We start from the raw sequence: 20560 nt of genomic DNA on the forward strand, positions 1-20560 counted from the left end.
ATGATTTCCTCCAATTTCATCCATTTGCCTGCAAATGCCATAATTTTATCATTCTTCATGGCGGAGTAATATTCCATTGTATATATATATGCCACAGTTTCTTTATCCATTCATCAACTGAAGGGCATCTAGGTTGGTTCCACAATCTGGCTATAGTGAATTGAGCAGCTATGAACATTGTTGTGGCTGTATCTCTGTAGTATGCTGATTTTAAGTCCTTTGGGTATAGGCCAAGGAGTGGGATAGCTGGGTCAAGTGGTGGTTCCATTCCAAGCTTTCTGAGGAATCTCCATACTGCTTTCCAGAGTGGCTACACTAATTTGCAATCCCACCAGCAATGTATGAGTGTACCTTTTTCCCCACATCCTCGCCAACACCTATTGTTGCTTGTGTTCTTGATAATCGCCATTCTAATTGGGGTGAGATGAAATCTTAGGGTAGTTTTGATTTGCATTTCTCTTATTACTAGAGATGTTGAATATTTTTTCATATATCTGTTGATTGCTTGTACATCTTCTGTAAAGTGTCTGTTAATTTCCTTAGCCCATTTGTTGATTGGGTTATTTGTATTCTTGGTGTAGAGTTTTTTGAGTTCTTTATAGATTCTGGAAATTAGCGCTCTATCTGAAGTATGAGTGGCAAAGATATTCTCCCACTCTGTAGGCTCTCTCTTCACATTGCTGATAGTTTCCTTTGCTGAGAGAAAGCTTTTTAGTTTAAATCTATCCCAGTGGTTGATTCTAGCTTTTATTTCTTGTGCTATGGGAGTCCTGTTAAGGAAGTCTGATCCTAAGCCAACAAGTTGAAGGTTTGGACCTACTTTTTCTTCTATAAGATGCAGGGTCTCTGGTCTGATTCCGAGGTCCTTGATCCATTTTGAGTTGAGTTTTGTGCAGGGTGAGAGATAGGGATTTAGTTTCATTCTGTTGCATATGGATTTCCAGTTTTCCCAACACCGTTTGTTGAAGAGGCTATCTTTTCTCCATTGCATATTTTTGGCACCTTTGTCTAATATGAGAAAATTGTATTTATTTGGGTTTGTGTCTGTGTCCTCTATTCTGTACGATTGATCTACCTATCTATTTTGGTACCAATACCATGCCGTTTTTGTTACTATTGCTTTGTAATAGAGTTGAAGATCTGGTATTGCGATACCCCCTGCTTCGATCTTTCTACTGAGGATTGCTTTAGCTATTCTGGGTTTCTTATTCTTCCAGATGAATTTCATAATTGCTTTCTCTATTTATGTAAGGTACACCATTGGGATTTTAATTGGAATTGCATTGAATCTGTATAGCACTTTTGGTAGTATGGCCATTTTGACAATATTAATTCTGCCTATCCAAGAACATGGGAGATCTTTCCATCTTCTAAGGTTTTCTTTAATTTCTTTCTTTAGTGTTCTGTAGTTCTTATTGTAGAGGTCTTTCACCTCTTTTGTGAGATTGATTCCCAAGTATTTTACTTTTTTTGATGCTATTGTGAATGGGGTAGTTTTCCTAATTTCTCTTTCTGAAGATTCATTACTTATGTATAAAAATGCATTGGATTTATGAGCATTGATCTTGTAACCTGCTACTTTACTGAATTCACTTATGGGTTCTAAGAGTTTTCTGGTGGAATTTCCAGGTTCCTCTAAATATATAATCATGTCATCAGCGAACAGGGATAGTTTGAGTTACTCTTTTCCAATTTGTATCCCTTTAATTTCTCTGGTTTGTCTAATTGCTCTGGCTAGAGTCTCAAGAACGATATTGAATAGAAGTGGTGAAAGAGGGCATCCCTGTCTTGTTCCAGTTTTTAGGGGGAATGCTTTCAGTTTTTCACCATTTAGAATGATATTGGCCATGGGCTTAGCGTAGATGGCCTTTACAATGTTAAGGAATGTTCCCACTACCCCAATTTTCTCTAGTGTTTTGAGCATGAAGGGATGCTGTATTTTATCAAATGCTTTTTCTGCATCTATTGAAATAATCATGTGATTCTTAACTTTTAGTCTGTTGATATGGTGAATGACATTTATTGATTTCCGGATGTTGAACCAACCTTGCATCCCTGGGATAAAACCCACTTGATCGTGGTGCACTATCTTTTTAATATATTTTTGTATGCGATTTGCTAAAATTTTGTTGAGAATTTTTGCGTCGATGTTCATTAAGGATATTGGTCTGAAATTTTCTTTCCTTGATGTGTCTCTGTCTGGTTTAGGTATCAGGGTGATATTGGCTTCATAGAATGAGTTTGGGAGGGTTCCCTCCTCTTCTATTTTATGGAATACTTTAAGAAGTATTGGAATGAGCTCTTCTTTAAAGGTTTTGTAGAACTCGTCTGAGAACCCATCTGGTCCCGGACTTTTCTTTGTTGGTAGGCTTTTGATGACCTCTTCTATTTCATTGCTTGAAATTGATTTATTTAAGTTGTGTATGTCCTCCTGGTTCAGTTTAGGTAATTCATATGTCTCTAGAAACTTCTTGATGTCTTCGAGGTTTTCTGTTTTGTTGGAGTATAGAATTTCAAAATAGCTTCTAATTATGTTTTGTGTTTCACTCGTGTCTGTTGTGATATTTCCTTGTTCATTCCGAATTTTAGTAATTTGAGTTTTCTCCCTCTTTCTCTTTATTAGTGTGGCTAAGGGTTTATCAATTTTGTTTATTTTTTCAAAGAACCAACTATTTATTTTGTTAATTTTTCTGATTGTTTCTTTGTTTCAATTTCGTTGATTTGGGCTCTGATTTTAACTATTTCCTGTCTTCTACTACTTTTGGTGTTGGTCTGCTCTTCTTTTTCTAGGGCTTTGAGCTGTAGTGTTGTCGTTTATTTGTTGATTTCTACTTCTTTTGTTGAATGCGCCCCATGAAATAAATCTTCCTCTAAGTACCGCTTTCATAGTGTCCCAGAGATTTTGATATGATGTGTCTTTGTTCTCGTTTACTTCTAAGAATTTTTTAATTTCCCTCCTGATGTCTTCTGTTATCCATTCATCATATAATAGTGTATTATTTAATCTCCAGGTATTGGAGAAGTTTCTGTTTTTTATTCTGTCATTTATTTCTAATTTCAATCCATTATGATCTGATAGAGTACAAGGTAGTATCTCTATCTTCTTGTATTTGCTAACAGTAGCTTTGTGGCATAAGACATGGTCTATTTTAGAGAAGGATCCATGTGCTGCTGAGAAGAAAGTGTATTAGTTCTTTGTTGGATGGTATATTCTATATAAGTTGGTTAAGTCTAAATTGTTGATTATGTTATTTAGATCTATGGTTTCTTTATTCAATTTTTGTTTGAACGATCTATTCAGCGGTGAGAGAGGTGTGTTAAAATCGCCTAGTATTATTGTGTTGTGGTCTATTTGATTTCTGGAATTGAGAAGGATTTGTTTGACGTACTTGGATGAGCCAATGTTCGGGGCATAGACGTTTATGATTGTTATGTCTTGCTGATTTATGCTTCCCTTAAGCAGTATGTAATGTCCTTCTTTATCCCTTTTGACTAACTTTGGCTTGAAGTCCACATTATCTGAAATGAGGATGGATACTCCAGCTTTTTTGCTGTGTCCGTGTGCATGGTATGTTTTTCCCCATCCTTTCACCTTTAGTCTATGGGTATCTCTTTCTATGAGATGAGTCTCTTGCAGGCAGCAAATTGTTGGATTTTTCTTTTTAATCCATTCTGCCAGTCTATGTCTTTTGATTATTGAGTTCAGGCCATTAACATTCAGGGTTATTATTGTAATAAGATTTGTATTCCCAGTCATTTGACTAATTTTTGTTTTTTGACATGATTTGGTTTCCCCTTTATTTGGCTATTCCTTTAGGCTAGTTCCTCCCGTTGCTGATTTGCATCGTTGTTTTTCATCTCTTCCTCATGGAATATTTTGCTGAGAATGTTCTGCAATGCTGGCTTTCTTTTTGTAAATTCCTTTAGCTTTTGTTTATCATGGAAGGATTTTATTTCATCGTCAAATTTGAAGGTAAGTTTTGCTGGGTATAAGATTCTTGGTTGGCATCCATTTTCTTTCAGGGCTTGGTATATGTTGTTCCAGGCCCTTCTAGCTTTTAGGGTCTGGGTGAAAAATCTGCTGATATTCTTATTGGTTTCCCCCTGAATGTAATTTGATTCTTTTCTCTCGTGGACTTTAAAATTCTGTCTTTATTTTGTATGTTTGGTATTTTCATATAATGTGCCTTGGTGTGGGTCTGTTGTAATTTTGTATATTTGGAGTCCTATAAGCCTCTTGTACTTGGTTTTCCATTTCATTCTTCAGATTTAGGAATTTTTCTGATATTATTTCATTGAATAGATTGTTCATTCCTTTGGTTTGTTTCTCTAAGCCTTCCTCAATCCCAATAATTCTTAAATTTGGCCTTTTCATGATATCCCATAATTCTTGTAGATTCTGTTCATGATTTCTTATCATCTTCTCTGTTTGGTCAACTTTGTTTTCAAGGTTAAATATTTTGTCTTCAATATCTGAGGTTGTCTCTTCCAGGTGTTCTATCCTATTGGTTATGCTTTCTATGGAGTTTTTAACTTGGTTTATTGTTTCCTTCATTTCAAGGATTTCTGTTTGTTTTTTTTTTCAATATCTCTAACTCTTTATTGAAATGATCTCTTGCTTCCTGTATTCGCTCCTTTAACTGTTGATTGGTGCGATCATTTAATGCCTGCATTTGTTCTTTCATCTCCTCCTTCAATGCCTGCATTTGCCCTTTCATCTCCTCGTTTGCTTCCCTGATCATTTTAATTATGTACATTCTGAACTCCCTTTCTGACATTTCTTCTGCTGTGCTGTCATTGGGTTTTATTGATAAAGTATCTAGGTTTGTTTGGGACATTTTCTTCCCTTGTTTTCTCATATTGGTCAGATGGCAGTGGGACTTTGTGATATTGCAGAATTCTTCTATTGGCTTATATTGTCCCTGTAGATTTCCAGTGTATCACCTTCCTGCCTTCAGTAGCCTGAAGACTTGGAGTAACTTGATAATGCAATGCTTCCAAGGAAAGCTGCCCCTAGTCCTCTACTGGTTCCAGGACTTGGAGCTGGCTCTGTGTGGAAAGGCTCTCAATGGGGGGTCTGCTCCGAGAAGCTAGCCTGGAAAGGTACTTCCTGCCGGAGGGGGCCGGGCTGCGGGCTGTTTGGGGAAGTCCGTGGCTGCCCTGTCCTGGTCCCTGAAGCAACCTGCGTGCAGGAACTTGCCGCCCTGGTTCAGGGACTTGAAACTTGGTTCTGTGCAGAAAGGCTCTCACTGGGGGGCTGCTCCGAGATGCTGGAGAATCTGGCCCTGTGGGAGGAGCCCACCACTGGAGTGCGCAGGGCTGCCTGGGGAGGATTCTAGCTGCCCTGCCTTACTCTAATAAGACACTAGAATCCGGGCCTGCTGCCCGGGCAGCGCTTCACGGGGGGGGGGGGGGGGGGGGGACACGACTCACCCCAAGGCTCTATTTTAGTCCGAGTCTCTCAATGCCTCCCCTTCTTGAATCCTGGGTTCTGGAGTGACTGGAGATGCAATCACCCTCTAGTCCGCCATCTTGGATCACCCCGTGGAAAAAGCCTGTGGCCGGGGGGCCAGGGGGTGGGGCAGGTCCGCCTGGAGAGGTCTCTGGCTGCCTTCCCCTGGTCCCAGAGGCTGCTTGCAGGCCGGAGGTCACCACTGGCTTGGGGACTTGGTGGTGGCTCTGTGTGGAAAGGCTCTCACTGGGGGGTCTGCTCAGGGAAGCTAGCCTGGAAAGGTGCTTCCCGCTGGAGGGGGCCAGGCTGCGGGCTGCTTGGGGAAGTCCCTGGCTGCCCTGTCCTGGTCCCTGAAGCAACCTGCGGGCAGGAACTCGCCGCCCTGGTTCAGGGACTTGAAGCTTGGTTCTGTGCAGAAAGGCTCTCACTGGGGGGTCTGCTCCGAGATGCTGGGGAATCTCCCCTTTTTGTATTTTATTTCGAGACAGTCTCACTGAGTGGCTTAGGGCCTTGCTAAGTTGCTGAGGCTGGCTTTGAAACTCATGATCCTCCTGCCTCAGCCTCCCGAGCTGCTGGGATCACAGGCGTGTGCCACACAGTTTCAGTTTTCTTTACTACACCTCAATCAGGCTGAAAGTTCTTTGGGAACTTGGATGGTGAGCTCCTTGTGGGCCAGAGGGTAGCTTCCATATCCTTGGCGCCTCAGACAGTGCTTTGGCACATAGTAGACATTCCATACCCGAGCACAAAGTGATCTAATGAACAAAGGTGATGACTCGTACCAACAGCTGGGCTTTGGTTGCCCTGGGAGCTCATGGCTGATGTGCTATAGTATTTTTTCCATTTATGGCTGATCATTTTTGTTTGGTTTATGTTTTTCTCCTTTCTCTATAGTACTCAAACAATGAAGGAAAACGAGTATTTACAGCTGGATCCAGCCACGCCAGGAGTGTATTCTGGAAATCCATATCCATTTGGGATAGATCCGGTAATAATATTGTCTTGGGTAACATATTTATTATGTACAATGTTTTATCAAGAAGATGTCTGAATGGAGGGAAAGAAAGCACCAGAACCTGTCAAGTCAAAAACTTATGTTGAGATAGAATATTTTGCATTGGAGGTTTTTTTTTTTTTTTTTTTTTTTTTTTTACAGTGCAGGGATCGAACCCAGGGCTGGATGCATACTAGGCAAATATTCTACCATGGCACTGCACCCCAAACCCCATACTGGAGGGGACACATGGAGCTGGATTCAGGCGCGGATTCTAGCTGTACCTCTTCCCACCCCATGGGTCATTTTCCATATAGTTTCTGAACATCGCTTCTTTCTCCATCAGTTATCCCATTGGCAGTGAATGATAGAATCTTTAAAAAGTCCGTGGATGCCTGGAAACTATGCCTGTTAGATAAGCTGTCTGGCCTCTTAGTCAAGTTCAGTTCCCTACTTTGCATTTTCTTGCAGGAGGTAACATCTTTGCCTTTTTCTTCAGCATAGGATTGATACAAGATTTTTAAAGGTATACACTTCCTCTTATTTGTTTGTTACATATTTCTCAACCAACTAGATGCGAGCCAAACAAAACACAGGTCTTTCCTTATGAAACCTTTAGATGTAAAGGAGTTATGAATGATACATGTCTGTTCATACGAAGCTGCGCACACAAGGGCCCAGGGCACACTGCCACCAGGTGGCAGCCTTGTGCTCCAAATGGATATGAGTTGTGTGGACTTGAACTTGGCAAATGCTTCTCAGTTCTCTCCGGGGCAGAACCTGAGACCTCAGTTTTGGTTGCCAAAGGTTGTAAACAAATACCGTATAAAAATGGTTTCAGATCTCTTCCATCTGTGGGTAATCTTCATTGTTCTCCCACTATCTTCCCACCTGCCTGCCCTTAGAAAAACAAAAAGCATTGTTCAGGATTTGTTTGTATTTGCCACTCAGGAGCAGTAGCATTCTCACAGTTTAATCAGAAAGAGTAAAGCCCTGAAAACTGGTTTGTAAACTGCAAAGTGTTAGAAGTCAATTTGGGTTTTTATTTCTCTAAACTGGAAGGCTTTATTCGTGTCAAAGGAATGTCTCTGTCAGTCAGCAGGCTGAGGAGGAGCCTCATTTGCCTGGGTCTCACTGTTCCTATCCTCCTTCCTGGCCCACATCTAATTCACCAGCAAATCCTATCTGCTCAATTTGCTCCTCAGAGTGGGGGGTATGGCGTTAGAGAGAGAGAGAGAGAGAGAGAGAGAGAGAGAGAGAGAGAGAGAGAGAAGGGGGGGGGAGAGAGAAAAAGAGAAAGTGGATGTAGAAAATAATGAGCTGGGGACTTAGTGATAGAGCGCTTGCCTAACATGCACAAAGCCTTGGCCTCAATCCCTAGCATCACTAGAAAAGAATAAAGAAAATTTCTGATCATTTTATCATAAAATAATACATACTGGCTCACACCTGTAATCCCAGTAACTTAGAATGCTGAGGCAGTAGTATCACAAGTTTGAGGCACCCCTTGGCAACTTAGCGAGACCCTTTCTTGAAATAAAAAGTGTTGGGGATGTAACTCAGTGGTAGAGAGTGCCCCTAGATTCAATCTCCAGTGTGTGCGTGCACGCATGCGCGCCCTCACACACACACACACAAATTAAAACGTTTTAAAAATAAAAAATATAAAAAATTAAAATAAAAATAAAATAGTGCATACATATGATAAAAATCTACACAGTACAAAATATTCTAAAGAAAATCAGAAGCTGATTTTCTTCTTTTCCTTTTCCTACCATCCTGTGTCTCAGTAACAGAATATTCTGTGCCTCTGTCAATACTGTGTCACAGAAACTAATGAGGGGTCCTCTTTTGCATGATGTAAATTTCCACAGTACATTATTAACTGTGTCAGCATCTCTTTTTGAATCAAATCACAAATATTTGGCCTTCATCATAACCGAGAGGCCTGAAAGATATTTCTAGATATTTGCTCATCATGGGTTGAAATCATGGCTTCTCCACTTACTTGCTTGTGATTTTGAGCGAGTTATCGTCTCTGTGTCTGTTCCCTCACCTGTGAAGTAGATATAATAACAGCCCTAACTCTGAGGACTGCTCAGCAGGTGATCTGATTTTTACAGATAAAACCCCAGAACAATCTGGTGCATAAACCTGGCAAATGCTCCTTAAGGTGAGTTGCTATGTATTATTTCTTTTGAGGTGTGTAAGTGACTTAATCTTCCTGAGATTGTGAAAATTCCCTTATCTGAGAATTTGTTAGACCTCAATGAGATGAATGCATCTAAAGAGCTTGGTATATGCTTGGTACTTAGCGATGAGCACCTAGAGTTTATCAGATTTGGGGGAATCTCCAGTGTGCTGGTAACCCCATCCTCCCCCTGCTGAGTGATACTGTAGGAATGGGCCAGCCAGGGGTTGAAGGAAAGGCAGAGGGCAGAGGGCAGATCTGGTGCAGCTCAGATGCCAGGACAGATGACAAGCTAGAGGAGACACCTCTAGTGTTTGAGCACTACTAGTGGAGTCCTTTCTGCTTCCATCCCACCAGCCTCTTGGTGATTGTCCAGCTGGCAGCTGCTCAGGATGTTGCAAAGAAAGAATCAGTGATATGAAGTTCCTGCCCTGTGTATGTATGCATGTGTGCGAACGTGCATGGGCACGTGTGTGCACGTGTGCACATACCTGCACATTACAGGAGGAAATAAGGTTATATATTGAGGCTGTGTCTACTTGACTGCTGGCCCCAAACAGAAGCAGAGTATTTTGGAGGAGAAAGTTATTCAGGGGGTGCAGAGAGCCCTAGGATGGTGGCTGGTGTTGGGCCAAGAGGTGGTGCATAATTGGTGTTAACACAGCGTGATCTACTTTTGCCTGATTAGTTAATGTCTCCTCTGCGCTAGTGGTCAACAGATATTCCTTATTCTTTCTTGATTGGTACCGTGTCGCATGCTCCAACTGTGCTACTTAATCCTAAGATGATTGGCTGCCTTAGGTATATAAGACATTCTCTTTGCCTGGGAGGAGATGGCAGAATGCAGGTTGCAGATCGCAGAATGAAGGACTAAGACACCTCCAGATCGCAGGTCCCAGGACACACCATTAAGAAGCACCTCTGATAGAAAGCACCTCTGATAGAAAGCACCTCTGATATCACGCACCTCTAACATGCACCTTTAGGATGTAGGATGCAGGACACACCTCTAAGAAGAAGCAGTAGACTTTTGATAAGTGTAGCCTCTCTGAAAGAGTAGCACCTCTAAAATTAAGCAAAGTCTCTCTTCCTCTAAGCAAAGCCTCTCTTCCTCTAAAACTAAAATTAAGCAAAGCCTCTCTTCCTCTATAAACTAGCGAACAAGCAAATAAGCAAGGAAGTAATCCAGATAAAGTAATAGAAGTAGTTCAGTTCCAGTCCACCTCTGATAAATTACCGCGGGATTGTTGCACAGCAACAAGGGGGAGGTGAGAAGGGGGTGGGATTTTGTAACCTTTGAGATACAGCATTTCAAACCCTGAGGCTAAGTCTAGCAGGACGTTTGGAATGTGCCAAAGTGGGGTCAAGGGCAGGAGCAAGGCCTTGGAATCATTTGCACAGGGGTAGGAGTGGAGGCCACAGGAGAACTGAGATTTCTGTGAGAAAGAGGAATGTGAGTGATGGGGCTCACTCATCGGTGTGAGACCCCGACTAGCCCCCCAACTGCTCTGGGTACTAGTCTTGTTTATCGGTTTTATTTGGCGCTGGTGGGTACATGTGTCCCCCACCTTGCCAGCCTGGATGGGTGTAGAAGGCAGGAACTGTGTCTTACCCATATTGTCATAGAGATTGGTTTTAGAAGTGGCTCCTTGAGAAGGGTCTGGGAGAAATGCTTGGTAAAGTCCAGCGCTACAGAAAGTCAAAGTAATGGTGCACACCCATGATCCCAGCTACCCGAAGGCAGAAGCAGGAGGATCATAGGTTTGAGGCCAACCTTAGCCACTTAGTGAGACCCTGTCTCAAAATAAAAAGGGCTGGGGTTACAGCTCAGTGGTAGAGCAGCCCTGGGTTCAATCCCTACGACCACACACACACACACACACACACACTCACACTCACAAGAAGTGGGCATTGGATATATCTTGGACCAGGGATCTACAGGCTACTGTTAAGGGAGCTAGGCAAGTTTGAGACCTCTCCTTAATGTTTCAATTTATCTTTTCATTTAGGACAGGGGAAGAGTCATACAGGATTCTTCTCCCTTTCTTTCTATCAGCAACTTGGTATTTTGTGAATGGCATTGGTGGTCTTGATACTGTTGTCACCTAGTTGCATTGGTAACGTGCTTGGTCCTTTCCCTTTCCTGAGCCTAAAATGCACGTAGTTCTCAGGGCGATTCCTGGGGAATCGAGCTGCAGCGCCAGCTCCAGCAGAGCTTCTGGGCTCTCTCACGTGTTTCTTGTCACATTTCTTCTTCCAGATTTGGAACCTGGCCTTAAACAAGCTCACATTTTTGAACTCTTATAAAATGAAGATGTCGGTCATCCTGGGAATTGTCCAGATGGTTTTCGGCATTATTCTCAGCCTCTTCAATCACATGTGAGTTTCCTGATTCACCCTCTGGTCGCACTGATGATGTGGAGGGATGGGACCGCCAGCTTGGCCCTGCGTCCCTGGGTGCAAGTCTCCTTTCTGTGAACTGTGCTTCCCTGCGTATCTTGGCCGGGCAGGGGCTGGCTGGGTGGCTGGAAGCAGTGGCACCTGTTTGTGCTGAGCAGTCTGAAAGGTAGGCACACCCCTCTCACCTCAGAAATAGCTGAGGGCTCAGAAAGAGGCTGGGGAGCACACACACCGTGCACCCCCAACCTGAGAGGTCTGGGCTGGTGCTAGTCTGGGCTTAGCTCCCACGCAGTGGCCAAGGTTGTCTGTTCATGTGGCCCAGCTGTTTCTCTTTCTCTCAAGATGCATCACTGGAAAGCTTCTTCCACTTATTTATGCTGAAAGTATAAATGTTGGAACATAACTTCAAAGGTACCCGTTCTGTGTTCTTTTGCCCATGTGGCATCTGACGTGAAGTCACAGAAATATTCAGTGAGCAAACCGACGAGCACCTGTTACTGCTTTCAGCCTGGGAAGTGCTTCCTGAACTAGCCTGGTGCATGCCAGGGCCCTTTCTGTCACCTCTCTTAGGAGCCCCTCTTAGCACTGTAGGACTCCACCTTGGAACAGGAACTGGCAGGCTCTCTCGGGGAAGGCAGAGAGTGAATGTTTCAGCCTTTCCAGGCCTTACAGTCTCCGTTGCGATTTCTTGCTTCTGGGTTTGTAGCACGAGAGCAGCCGTGGACATTACGTAAGGGAACGCGTGTGGCTGTGTCCCCCTGAAACTTATGCACACACTGAGGTTTGCATTTCATATAGTATCATAAAATATTCTTCTTCTTTTGTTTGTCTCCCTCTACCATTAAAAAAATGTATTAAAAAAAATCCTTAATTTCCAAGCTGTATAAAAACAAGGGAAGGACTTGATTTGACCCAGGGCACATTGTTTGCTGACCTGTCAGAGCATTTGTAGGAGAAGAGCTTCCCAATCCCCATTCTCCTATCCTTCTGCCTTCAAGTGTGTTCCTGAGAGCTGGGTCTGCACGAAAGCCGTGGCCAAATCGCCCCTCTCTTTGTGACTCTCAAAGGTCACATACGAAGCACGGCCTTTGCTTCATACTTCACCTCATAGGCCCTGGCTCTCTCTGAAGCCTTTGTGCACAGTGCTTCCCAGGAATTCCCTGCTCTTCTTTTCTGTGCCCCCACAATTGCCGCTTGCTGTTTGCCACAGTGTTCAAGAAGAAACGGACGTTCTGTGCTTTGGGGAGCAGACTGCGGTGTGAATGTGTCTGCGATGTTCTTTCTTGTGCCTGTGTTCTCAACCCCAGATACTTCCGGAAGACTCTCAACATCATTCTGCAGTTCATCCCCGAGATGATCTTCATCCTGTGCCTGTTTGGATACCTGCTCTTCATGATCGTCTTCAAGTGGTGCCAGTACGAGGCCCGCGGGTCCCAGCACGCCCCCAGCATCCTCATCCACTTCATCAACATGTTCTTGTTCGACTACGACGACCCCTCCAACGCGCCCCTCTACGAGCACCAGGTAGCTCTGGTTTAAAGAACTCCTCTGTCAGCCACTCCATCATGTCAGGCTCCCTCGCGCTCTGTGAGTCCTGCAGGGAGTAGTTATGTGCAGGACTGAGCCGTCCCAGCACCAGGGAAGAATGTCAAGTTCAACTCTCAAAGGTTCTTGTACAGGAATGCACAGGGGCCGGGAGTTCGTGTGGCCCCAGCCCTTCCTGTTGGGGTAACAGATGAAAGGGGTGATGGCTGAGGGAGGAAAACCGGGTATGAAAAAAAGAAAGTAATCAGCCTGCAACTTGGTTGGCTTCAGACTAGAAAAAGCTCAAAAGAGCACCTTAAAGTTTAATAATCTTGTATTCAAAAAGCAAACTCTAGCTAAGGTTCACAAGCATAGAATCAAGGAGGGAAGTTTTCTAGAGCCTTTGCAAGGCCCTGGGTTCAATCCCCTGTACTGCAGGAAGGAGAAGGGGGAGAGGGGGAGGGGAAAGGGAAGGGGGAGGGGGAGGGGGAGGGGAAAGGGAAGGGGGAGGGGGAAAGGAGAGGGAGGGGCAGAAGGAGGAGGAGGAGGAAGAGGAGGAGAAGGAGGAGAAGGAGAGGGGGAAGGGAAGGGGAGGAGAAAAAGAAAGGAGGGAGGGGCACTTCCTTTGTTCACACCAGTCCTGGGTTTCTAGAAAACTATGAACCTGCCCCATGTTGATCTCAGGTCCATGGCAGCCAGAGATTGTTTTCCCTTCCCTTTCTGCTTCTCTTTCATTGAACGATAGCTTCCAAGAGTTGCATTTTATTGCCACTCGGAGGTCTCCTGTTTCTTTTCGGCTCTGTCAGCTTCACCCATTCGTCCCTCTGTGTTCGTGGGGGGCTGGTTCCAGGACCCCTCACCCCCTGGGGATATCAAATCCATGGGTGCTCAAGCCCCTGCTGTAACAGGGTGTGGTATCTGCACCTAACCTACACACCTCCTCCGGCATATTTTATAATACCTGATATCATATAAATGCCATGTAAATAGCTGTTACACTGTTTTGTTTAGGGGATGATGACAAGAGGAGAAAAGTCTACAGACACAATTCTCTCTTTTTTTTTAATATTTTTGATCTGTCATTGGTTGAGTCTGTGGGTATGGAACTTGCAGGTAGAGTGTCACGTGCATTTTATTTTGAAAAAAAAAAAAAAATGTCCCCTCAGAACTGACCATAGGAAGAAGGCAGTGAGTAATTCTCTGAGAACACAAGTAGTTCCTTTTCCCTGGCTTCTCCCAGTGATTAGGCAGGTTTGCACCAAAGGAGGACCCCCTTCTTTCCCGGTCCCTCCGGGTGGAGCTCTGCGGTGGCTCCGCCATGCCAGGTGGTGCTTGGTGCAGCTGTCCTCCACCAGGATGCTCAGGCGGGACGTCCTGGTTGAATTTAACTTCTCGCTCCACTGGGCCACACACGTGCTCAGGGGTTTGATTCTTGGTTGTCTCCTCCTCCACAGAAGCATCGGACAGAAGAGAAAGTTCTCAGGTCGGGTTTTGTGGGAATGAGCTTACGGAATCTGTGACGCATGCTCTGTGAGCCCTGTAGCGGTGCCCCGGTGGCTGAGCTGTACGAAGATGCAGCCTTGAGCCACCCCAGAGCATCCTCCCCAGAGTCATTTGCTCAGGGCTGGAGTCGGAATGAAGGTTTACCTGGATTTCCCAAACAGGCAGAGGATCAGAGCGGCTGAATGTTAGGGGTCTCCACCGCTTTCCTGGAGGCCAGGGTCCTCCCTTGGTCTGGAAAGAGCGCCCCATACTGCACAGTGGTGGTCTTGCCTTTCCAACTTTTTTGGCTTCAAAACATTACTGGGACTAAGCTGTTTCCCCGCACCCTAGGATGGCGATTCACTATCTGCACACAGTTTGAAGTTTCTATAAGCTGATTTTGGGGTCCTGCAGCTCCATGTCCTTGCCCTGACTGTCTTTTGATGTTTTTTCTTTTTAATTATTTACTTATTTTAAAAAAAAATTTTACAGACTGCATTTTGATTCATTGTACACAAAAGGGGATACATATTTTCGTTTCTATGGTTGTGCACAATGTAGATTCATACCATTCCTGTAATCATACATGCACATGAGGTCATGATGTCTATCTCCTTCCACCATCTTTCTTACCCCCCCCATTTCTTTCTACATAATCTAAAGTTCCTCCATTCTCTCATTTTCCACCCTCCCCACCCCCATTATATATCATCATCCACTTATCAGGAAAAACATTCAGCCTTTGGCTTTTTGGGCTTGGCTTATTTCACTTAGCATGATATTCTCCAATTCCATTCATTTATTTACAAATGCCATAAGATTATTCTTCTTTATGGCTGAATAATATTCCATTGTGTATATATACCACTGTTTCTTTATCCATTCTTCCGTTGAAGGGCATCTAGGTTGGTTCCACAATCTAGCTATTGTGAATTGAGCTGCTATAAACATTGATGTGGCTGCGTTACTGTAGCATGCCTTTGGGTATAAACTGAGGAGTGGGAACTGGGTCAAAAGGAGGGTCCATTCCAAGTTTTCTGAGGAATCTCCACACTGCTTTCCAGAGTGGCTGCACCAATTTGCACCTCCACCAGCAAAGTACAAGTGTGCCTTTTTCCCCACATCCATGCCAACATCTATTATTGTTTGTGTTCTTGATAATAGCCATTCTAGTTGGAGTAAGATGAAATCTTAGAGTTGTTTTAATTTGCATTTCTCTAATTACTAGAGATGATGAGCACTTTTCATATATTTATTAATCGCCTGTATATCTTCTTCTATAAAGTGTCTGTCCAGTTCCTTAGCCCATTTATTGATTGGGCTCTTTGTATTTTTGGTGTAATGTTTTGTAAGTTCTTTATAAATTTTGGAGATAAGTGCTCTATATGAAGTGGGTGTGGAAAAGATTTTCTCCCACTCTGTAGGCTCTCTCTTCACATTCTTGATTGTATCCTTTGCTGAGAAAAAGCTTTTTAGTTTGAGTCCATCCCATTTATTGATTCTTGCTTTAATTTCTTGTGCGTTGGGAGACTATCTTTGGATGTTAAGTGCGGACAGCCACACTCGTGTGCACACCTAGCCAGGTGCTTCGTGCATCCCTAGGGAAAAGCCTAGTTACAAACAGGAACACATGGCGAGGACGTTTTCAGGTGCAGGAGGTAGGCTGGGCAGGCCCAGCGCAGGTCACCTGATCCTCCCTCCCTTCTTCGAGCATTTAGAATGGAGCGAGGGTAGAAGATTGAACCGTGTTCCCTCTGTTATCCAGGTCAATCTCATTAGCACGGGGTAATAATCATCTCCAGCTGGCCCTGCGGCAGGTCACAACAGAAGCAGCCTAAAGGCTCCTGAAAACACTTTTCCTTTTCCTTCAAGCTCATTCCAGACCCTTTCAGTCTCCTGACCCAGCCGTGGGGGCCACCTGGTTCTTATGGCCGTCGTTGCTGAGTCACTCCTCAGAACTGGGATCTGAGGGCGGCGTGAAGAAGGAGGTGGGGCCTGAGGACATGAAGGGAGTTGGCAGCCATTGCGTGCAGTGGCGCACACCTGTAATCCAGTGACCCAGGAGGCTGAGGCAGCAGGATTTGAGTTCAAAGCCATCCTCAGCAATTAAGTGAGGCCCTCAGCAACTTAGCAAGACCCTGTCTCTAAATGAACAGTAAAACGGGCTGGGAGGTGGCTCAGTGGTTAAGTATCTCTGGATTCAATCCCTAGAACCAAACCAAAAACCAACACCAAAACAAAAAACACGGCAGGGTGATAGATGGGACCACGGAAGCCTCACTCCAAAGTGAACTGTGAGACACCACCACGAGGGGCCGGTGGGTGTCCTGACCCTCGGAGCCGCCCACTCTGAAGGCAGGTGGAGGGTGTGGGAATTTTGTATTCCTCTTTAAGAGAGAGAAGGAGCAAGAATTGGGTGATTTTTCTAGCACTGAAAATAAAAAATCACTGATTGAACAATGTGACTGAAAGTGACCAAGGGCTTTTGGTTACCATGATGTGACTGGCGGAGCCGTGGGACTTGCCCCTTTGTCCCTGCCCAGGGAACAGGGTGAAGGTATCAGGGGAAGAACAGAGCTGCCTCCAGGCGTGTCTCTCCACTCTTCTTGCTCTAAAGGCTGGTGGCACACGGTCTGAGTGTGACAGGAGCCACACAGAGATCCAGTTTCCTCCCTACACCGGGCAGCCGGCACCACGGGCTGACATTCCTCTGTCTGCTCTAGGAATATTCCAGATACCAAGTTGAATAGGTGCAAAATGCTTTAGATCCCCAGAGTGCTATCGAAGTGACCCACGTCTACCATTTTGATTTGCGATTACTTTAAAACAAGGGGGTCTCATCGTTTGGTCTTGCAGCGAGAAGTCCAAACCTTCTTTGTCATCATGGCGTTGATTTCGGTGCCATGGATGCTTCTGATCAAGCCGTTCATTCTTCGAGCCAACCACCGGAGGGCCCAGGTAAGGGCTGGGTTTCATGCACCCACTGTGGGTGCAGGGTGGGTTCTTGGAAGTGGAAGTCTGGGGCTGAGAGAGAGGCCTGGGCTTCTGCGGGGGCTATCGAGGGACCTATTTCCATCAGTAGAGACATACCTGGACCCACTTTGTCCCCAGCATACTGATCCTCTTATTTCCAAAACTTTGTTCAGGCAGTACATGTGCTATCTAGTGGTAATTAATGATTTACAAGAGACTGAACTTGGTTGTCTTAATAGTTGAACACAGAATTATTTTACTATAGTTTTACTTTTAAAATGAACATTAAGCTGGGCATGGTGGTGCACACCTGTAATCCCAGCAACTTGAGAGGCTGAGTCAGGAGGATGGAAAGTTTGAGGCCAGTATCAGCGATTTAGTGAGGCGTCCTAAGCAACTTAGCAAGACCCAGTCTCAAAATTTAAAAAAGGCTGAGAATGTAGCTCAGAGGTAGAGCACCCTGGGTTCAATTCCTGGTACAAAGGAAAAAAGAATTGCAAGATTTTACTACATTATGTTGCAGGTTGTGTCAGGGAACTAGAGCAGTAAACAAAGTTGGTTCTTATTAATTGGTGATTTTCCTCCTGTTGCCAAATACCATTTCAGCCTACTTCCTCCTTTTGTCTAAACTGCTCCTGAGCTTCAGATTTACCTAGGCAATGAAAAAGATTAATATCCACAGGAAGCAAATAGGATTTAGGAAGATTAACCCCTCCCAGGGGACATCAGAGTCCAACTCTGACACACACATGTTGTTTGAGATTATTCTCTGCTTTCCTCCATTGGGGCAAGGGCTCAAGTGAAATATACTAAGATGCCGTATGCCCTAAGTGACTGTAGATATATTCATATTACATCCTACTTATTCTAACATCTGTGTTGGATACTGACCTCAAATATTATTTATGAGGGACGTGGATAGAAAGACCGAGATAAGAACACTTGTTTATCGTGTGATTAATTGGGGAGAGACTAAGGTGGTGAAGGGAGGTTGAGCCATATTCAAATTCAGAGTTCCACAATGTCGTCCAGGTTCTTATGAGAATTTATTTGTCAAACTAGGAGACCAAACGTTTTATTTAAGAGTTTGTTGGTTTGACTTGTAACTTGTAAATATTTACACAAATGGCATGTGGATTTTCAATTTTACCCCTGCCCAGATCACTGCAGATATTAGTTGCAGACCTGCTAAAGAAAGAGGTAAAGATACTTTAGTGCCTAATTTTTAATACTCCCATGACGTCATCCAGGTGCAACTTCGGATGTGGGACATTAAGCTTCACAGTGACTTGAAAGGGTACAGCTTGAGCATCCCTAATCTGAAAATCCAAACCCCAAACTGCTGCAGGACTGGAAACTTTTTGAGCTCCAACATAACACTATAAGCAGAAAAGCCCACACCTGACATCCTACCGTAGATCGTGGCCAAAATGCAGGCACTCTAAAGATATCATCAAGTTGCCTTTAGGCTGCCTGTGTCAGGCGTATTTGAAACACAAATGAGCTCTGTCTCCAGACTTGAGTCTTGTCCTTGAGATATCTCATTATGTGCCTGCAAATATTCCAAAATCTGGAAAAAGCAAAATCTGAACTCCTTCCAGTTCCAAGCATTTCAGACATGGGATAGTCCAACTGTATTCCCTTTGAACTTCAAGGTGCACCAGGCCCAGCTGAAAGGTAACTATACCTAGATTTTACTTTCCCTTGACTTTTTTCTAGACATTTTATTTTAAAAAGTATATTTGTGTTGGAAAAACATATTAATATCTCCGAGGTTTGCCCATAGAAACCTGGCTGTTTGAGTTCAGACTATGTGGAAGTTACACCTGATCTATGAGAGTGTGTTTGTTTTAATAGTAGAGGTTCTTTTGCACACAAATCACTTTTCTGTAAAAACTGCGCACAGTGTGGCTATGGAGGAAAGCACATGCTCTGGATTCAGATGACCTAGGTTTGAATCCCGGCCTCACTGATTGTTACCATGTGATCTTGGATACATTTCTTAACCTTTCTGTGCTCCTTTGCTTCTCTGTAAAATAGGGTGATAATTATGCTTATATGAAATGGTCCTTTTGAAGGCTTAACAGGATATCAGAGAATTTAGATCAGTATCAGATACACAGCTGACTTTTAGTGAGAGCCTTATTTTATACAGTACTGTTATGATTCTATGCTTTGGGTAAGTTTAGAACTCTTTGTTTTCTTGCTTGCTGATAGCTGCAGTCATTAATGATCCAAGAAAATGCCACAGAGGACATTGAAGGTGGCCACTCCAGCCCTCCTGGCCAGAGGACTTCTGCGGGCACCCAGGGGGCTCAGGATGACCACGAGGAGGAGGTATCTTGGAAGACTTCCCAGTGTGACAGATTCTAGCAGTGGGGTCTGGTCTTAACAGTCACTGCACGTGGGCACTGGCCCTGGATGCAGGCACAGAGCTGGGAGGCTCTGGGACCCTGCTGGCCTCAGCTCTGTGGCTCCTGCGTCATGGAAGGTCCCAGGGAAGGAGGACTTTGTTAGAGGATCAGGGCAGCTATTTACCAACCCATCCAGGAGTACTTTAGAATTTCGGCCCCAACTGAAAGAGTGAGTGAGTGGGGCAGAAGGCCCAACCTATGCTGAGGTCCCCTAGGAGTTGGCTGCATTTACTCTCCTCTGTCCCCTCAGTGCCCCTCGGGAACAGCAGAGCCCTTTCTAGCCTGAGATACTGAAGCAAAAGTGGATTTTTGCTTCCCAGTCTTTTCCCACGTGATCGTACTCGGCTGCCCAGCCTCCTGATGCTGCCTCCTGAGCACCTCCTGATGCTCTGCCCATCTTGACTCCGGTTACTTATCTCCTCCCTAATCTGCCTCCACCTGAATCTGTGCACTGCACTGTTCTCAGCCCTCCTGCCCTGCCCCCTGGGGATGCGTGACTGGCTACAGCCTTTACCGGGACCTCTGTTCTCATTCTGGAGCCTGAGCCATGAGGGCCAGAGGTGCTATAATGGCTCCATTTGTGGCGTTAATGACTTTTAAAAATTATTTAAACAAATGGGTGGTCAGTTGGAATAAGAAAAAAAAAATCTAGGTGGTGGGGAATCTCCGCCACAGGGTTCCGGGGACAGAGAGTAGCCATGGCAGTGGCTTCTGGTATCTCTGACTCTGTCGGATGTGGTGGAGTGTTTTGGAAGCCAACCTTCACAACCTCAGACCCAAGTCCGGCCTGCCTGGACAACCTCCCTCATCTGTTCTCCTCCAGCCCTCAACGTGTACGAGGCAGCTTCCAGCGGCCACCTCTCCATGAGCTGGCCGTCCTTCTTGGGGCCACTTTAGCCTCTCGCAGGCTCCTTAGCCCGGGGTTGGTCATGCTGGGGTCTCCCTTCCCCAGGCAAACGAGGCTTGGCCTCTCCAGTGCCACTCCCACCAGGAGTTAGCCAAGTTCAGTCGAAGGCTCAGTCCTTCAGGCTGTCACGTCTGCCACACACCTGCCACAACATGGGGGTCCCCAGAACCACCCTCTCCTCAGACCCGCTGGCTGCAAATTGGGGGAACCCCTGAGAGTCCTT

At 44.7% G+C, this 20560-nt stretch overlaps 1 protein-coding gene across 6 annotated transcripts in view; it reads left to right on the forward strand.

The window, feature by feature from the left end:
• Positions 1-20560, forward strand: part of ATP6V0A4 (ATPase H+ transporting V0 subunit a4) — an 81945-nt gene that overhangs the window by 55216 nt on the left and 6169 nt on the right. For 4 of the 6 annotated variants that reach the window (XM_079150102.1, XM_079150105.1, XM_079150104.1 and 1 more), the window contains 5 exons: positions 6347-6440; positions 10898-11016; positions 12345-12561; positions 16900-17001; positions 19234-19353. In XM_079150102.1, coding sequence (XP_079006228.1) covers positions 6347-6440; positions 10898-11016; positions 12345-12561; positions 16900-17001; positions 19234-19353 — 652 coding nt within the window. Of the gene's footprint in view, positions 1-6346; positions 6441-10897; positions 11017-12344; positions 12562-14015; positions 14152-16899; positions 17002-19233; positions 19354-20560 lie in introns of those variants that run through there. The other 2 variants (XM_079150103.1, XM_079150107.1) reach the window with 2 other exon arrangements.

The sequence above is a fragment of the Sciurus vulgaris genome (genome assembly GCF_902686455.1).
Source record: "Sciurus vulgaris genome assembly, chromosome: 8".
In the NCBI taxonomy this organism is placed as follows: domain Eukaryota; kingdom Metazoa; phylum Chordata; class Mammalia; order Rodentia; family Sciuridae; genus Sciurus; species Sciurus vulgaris.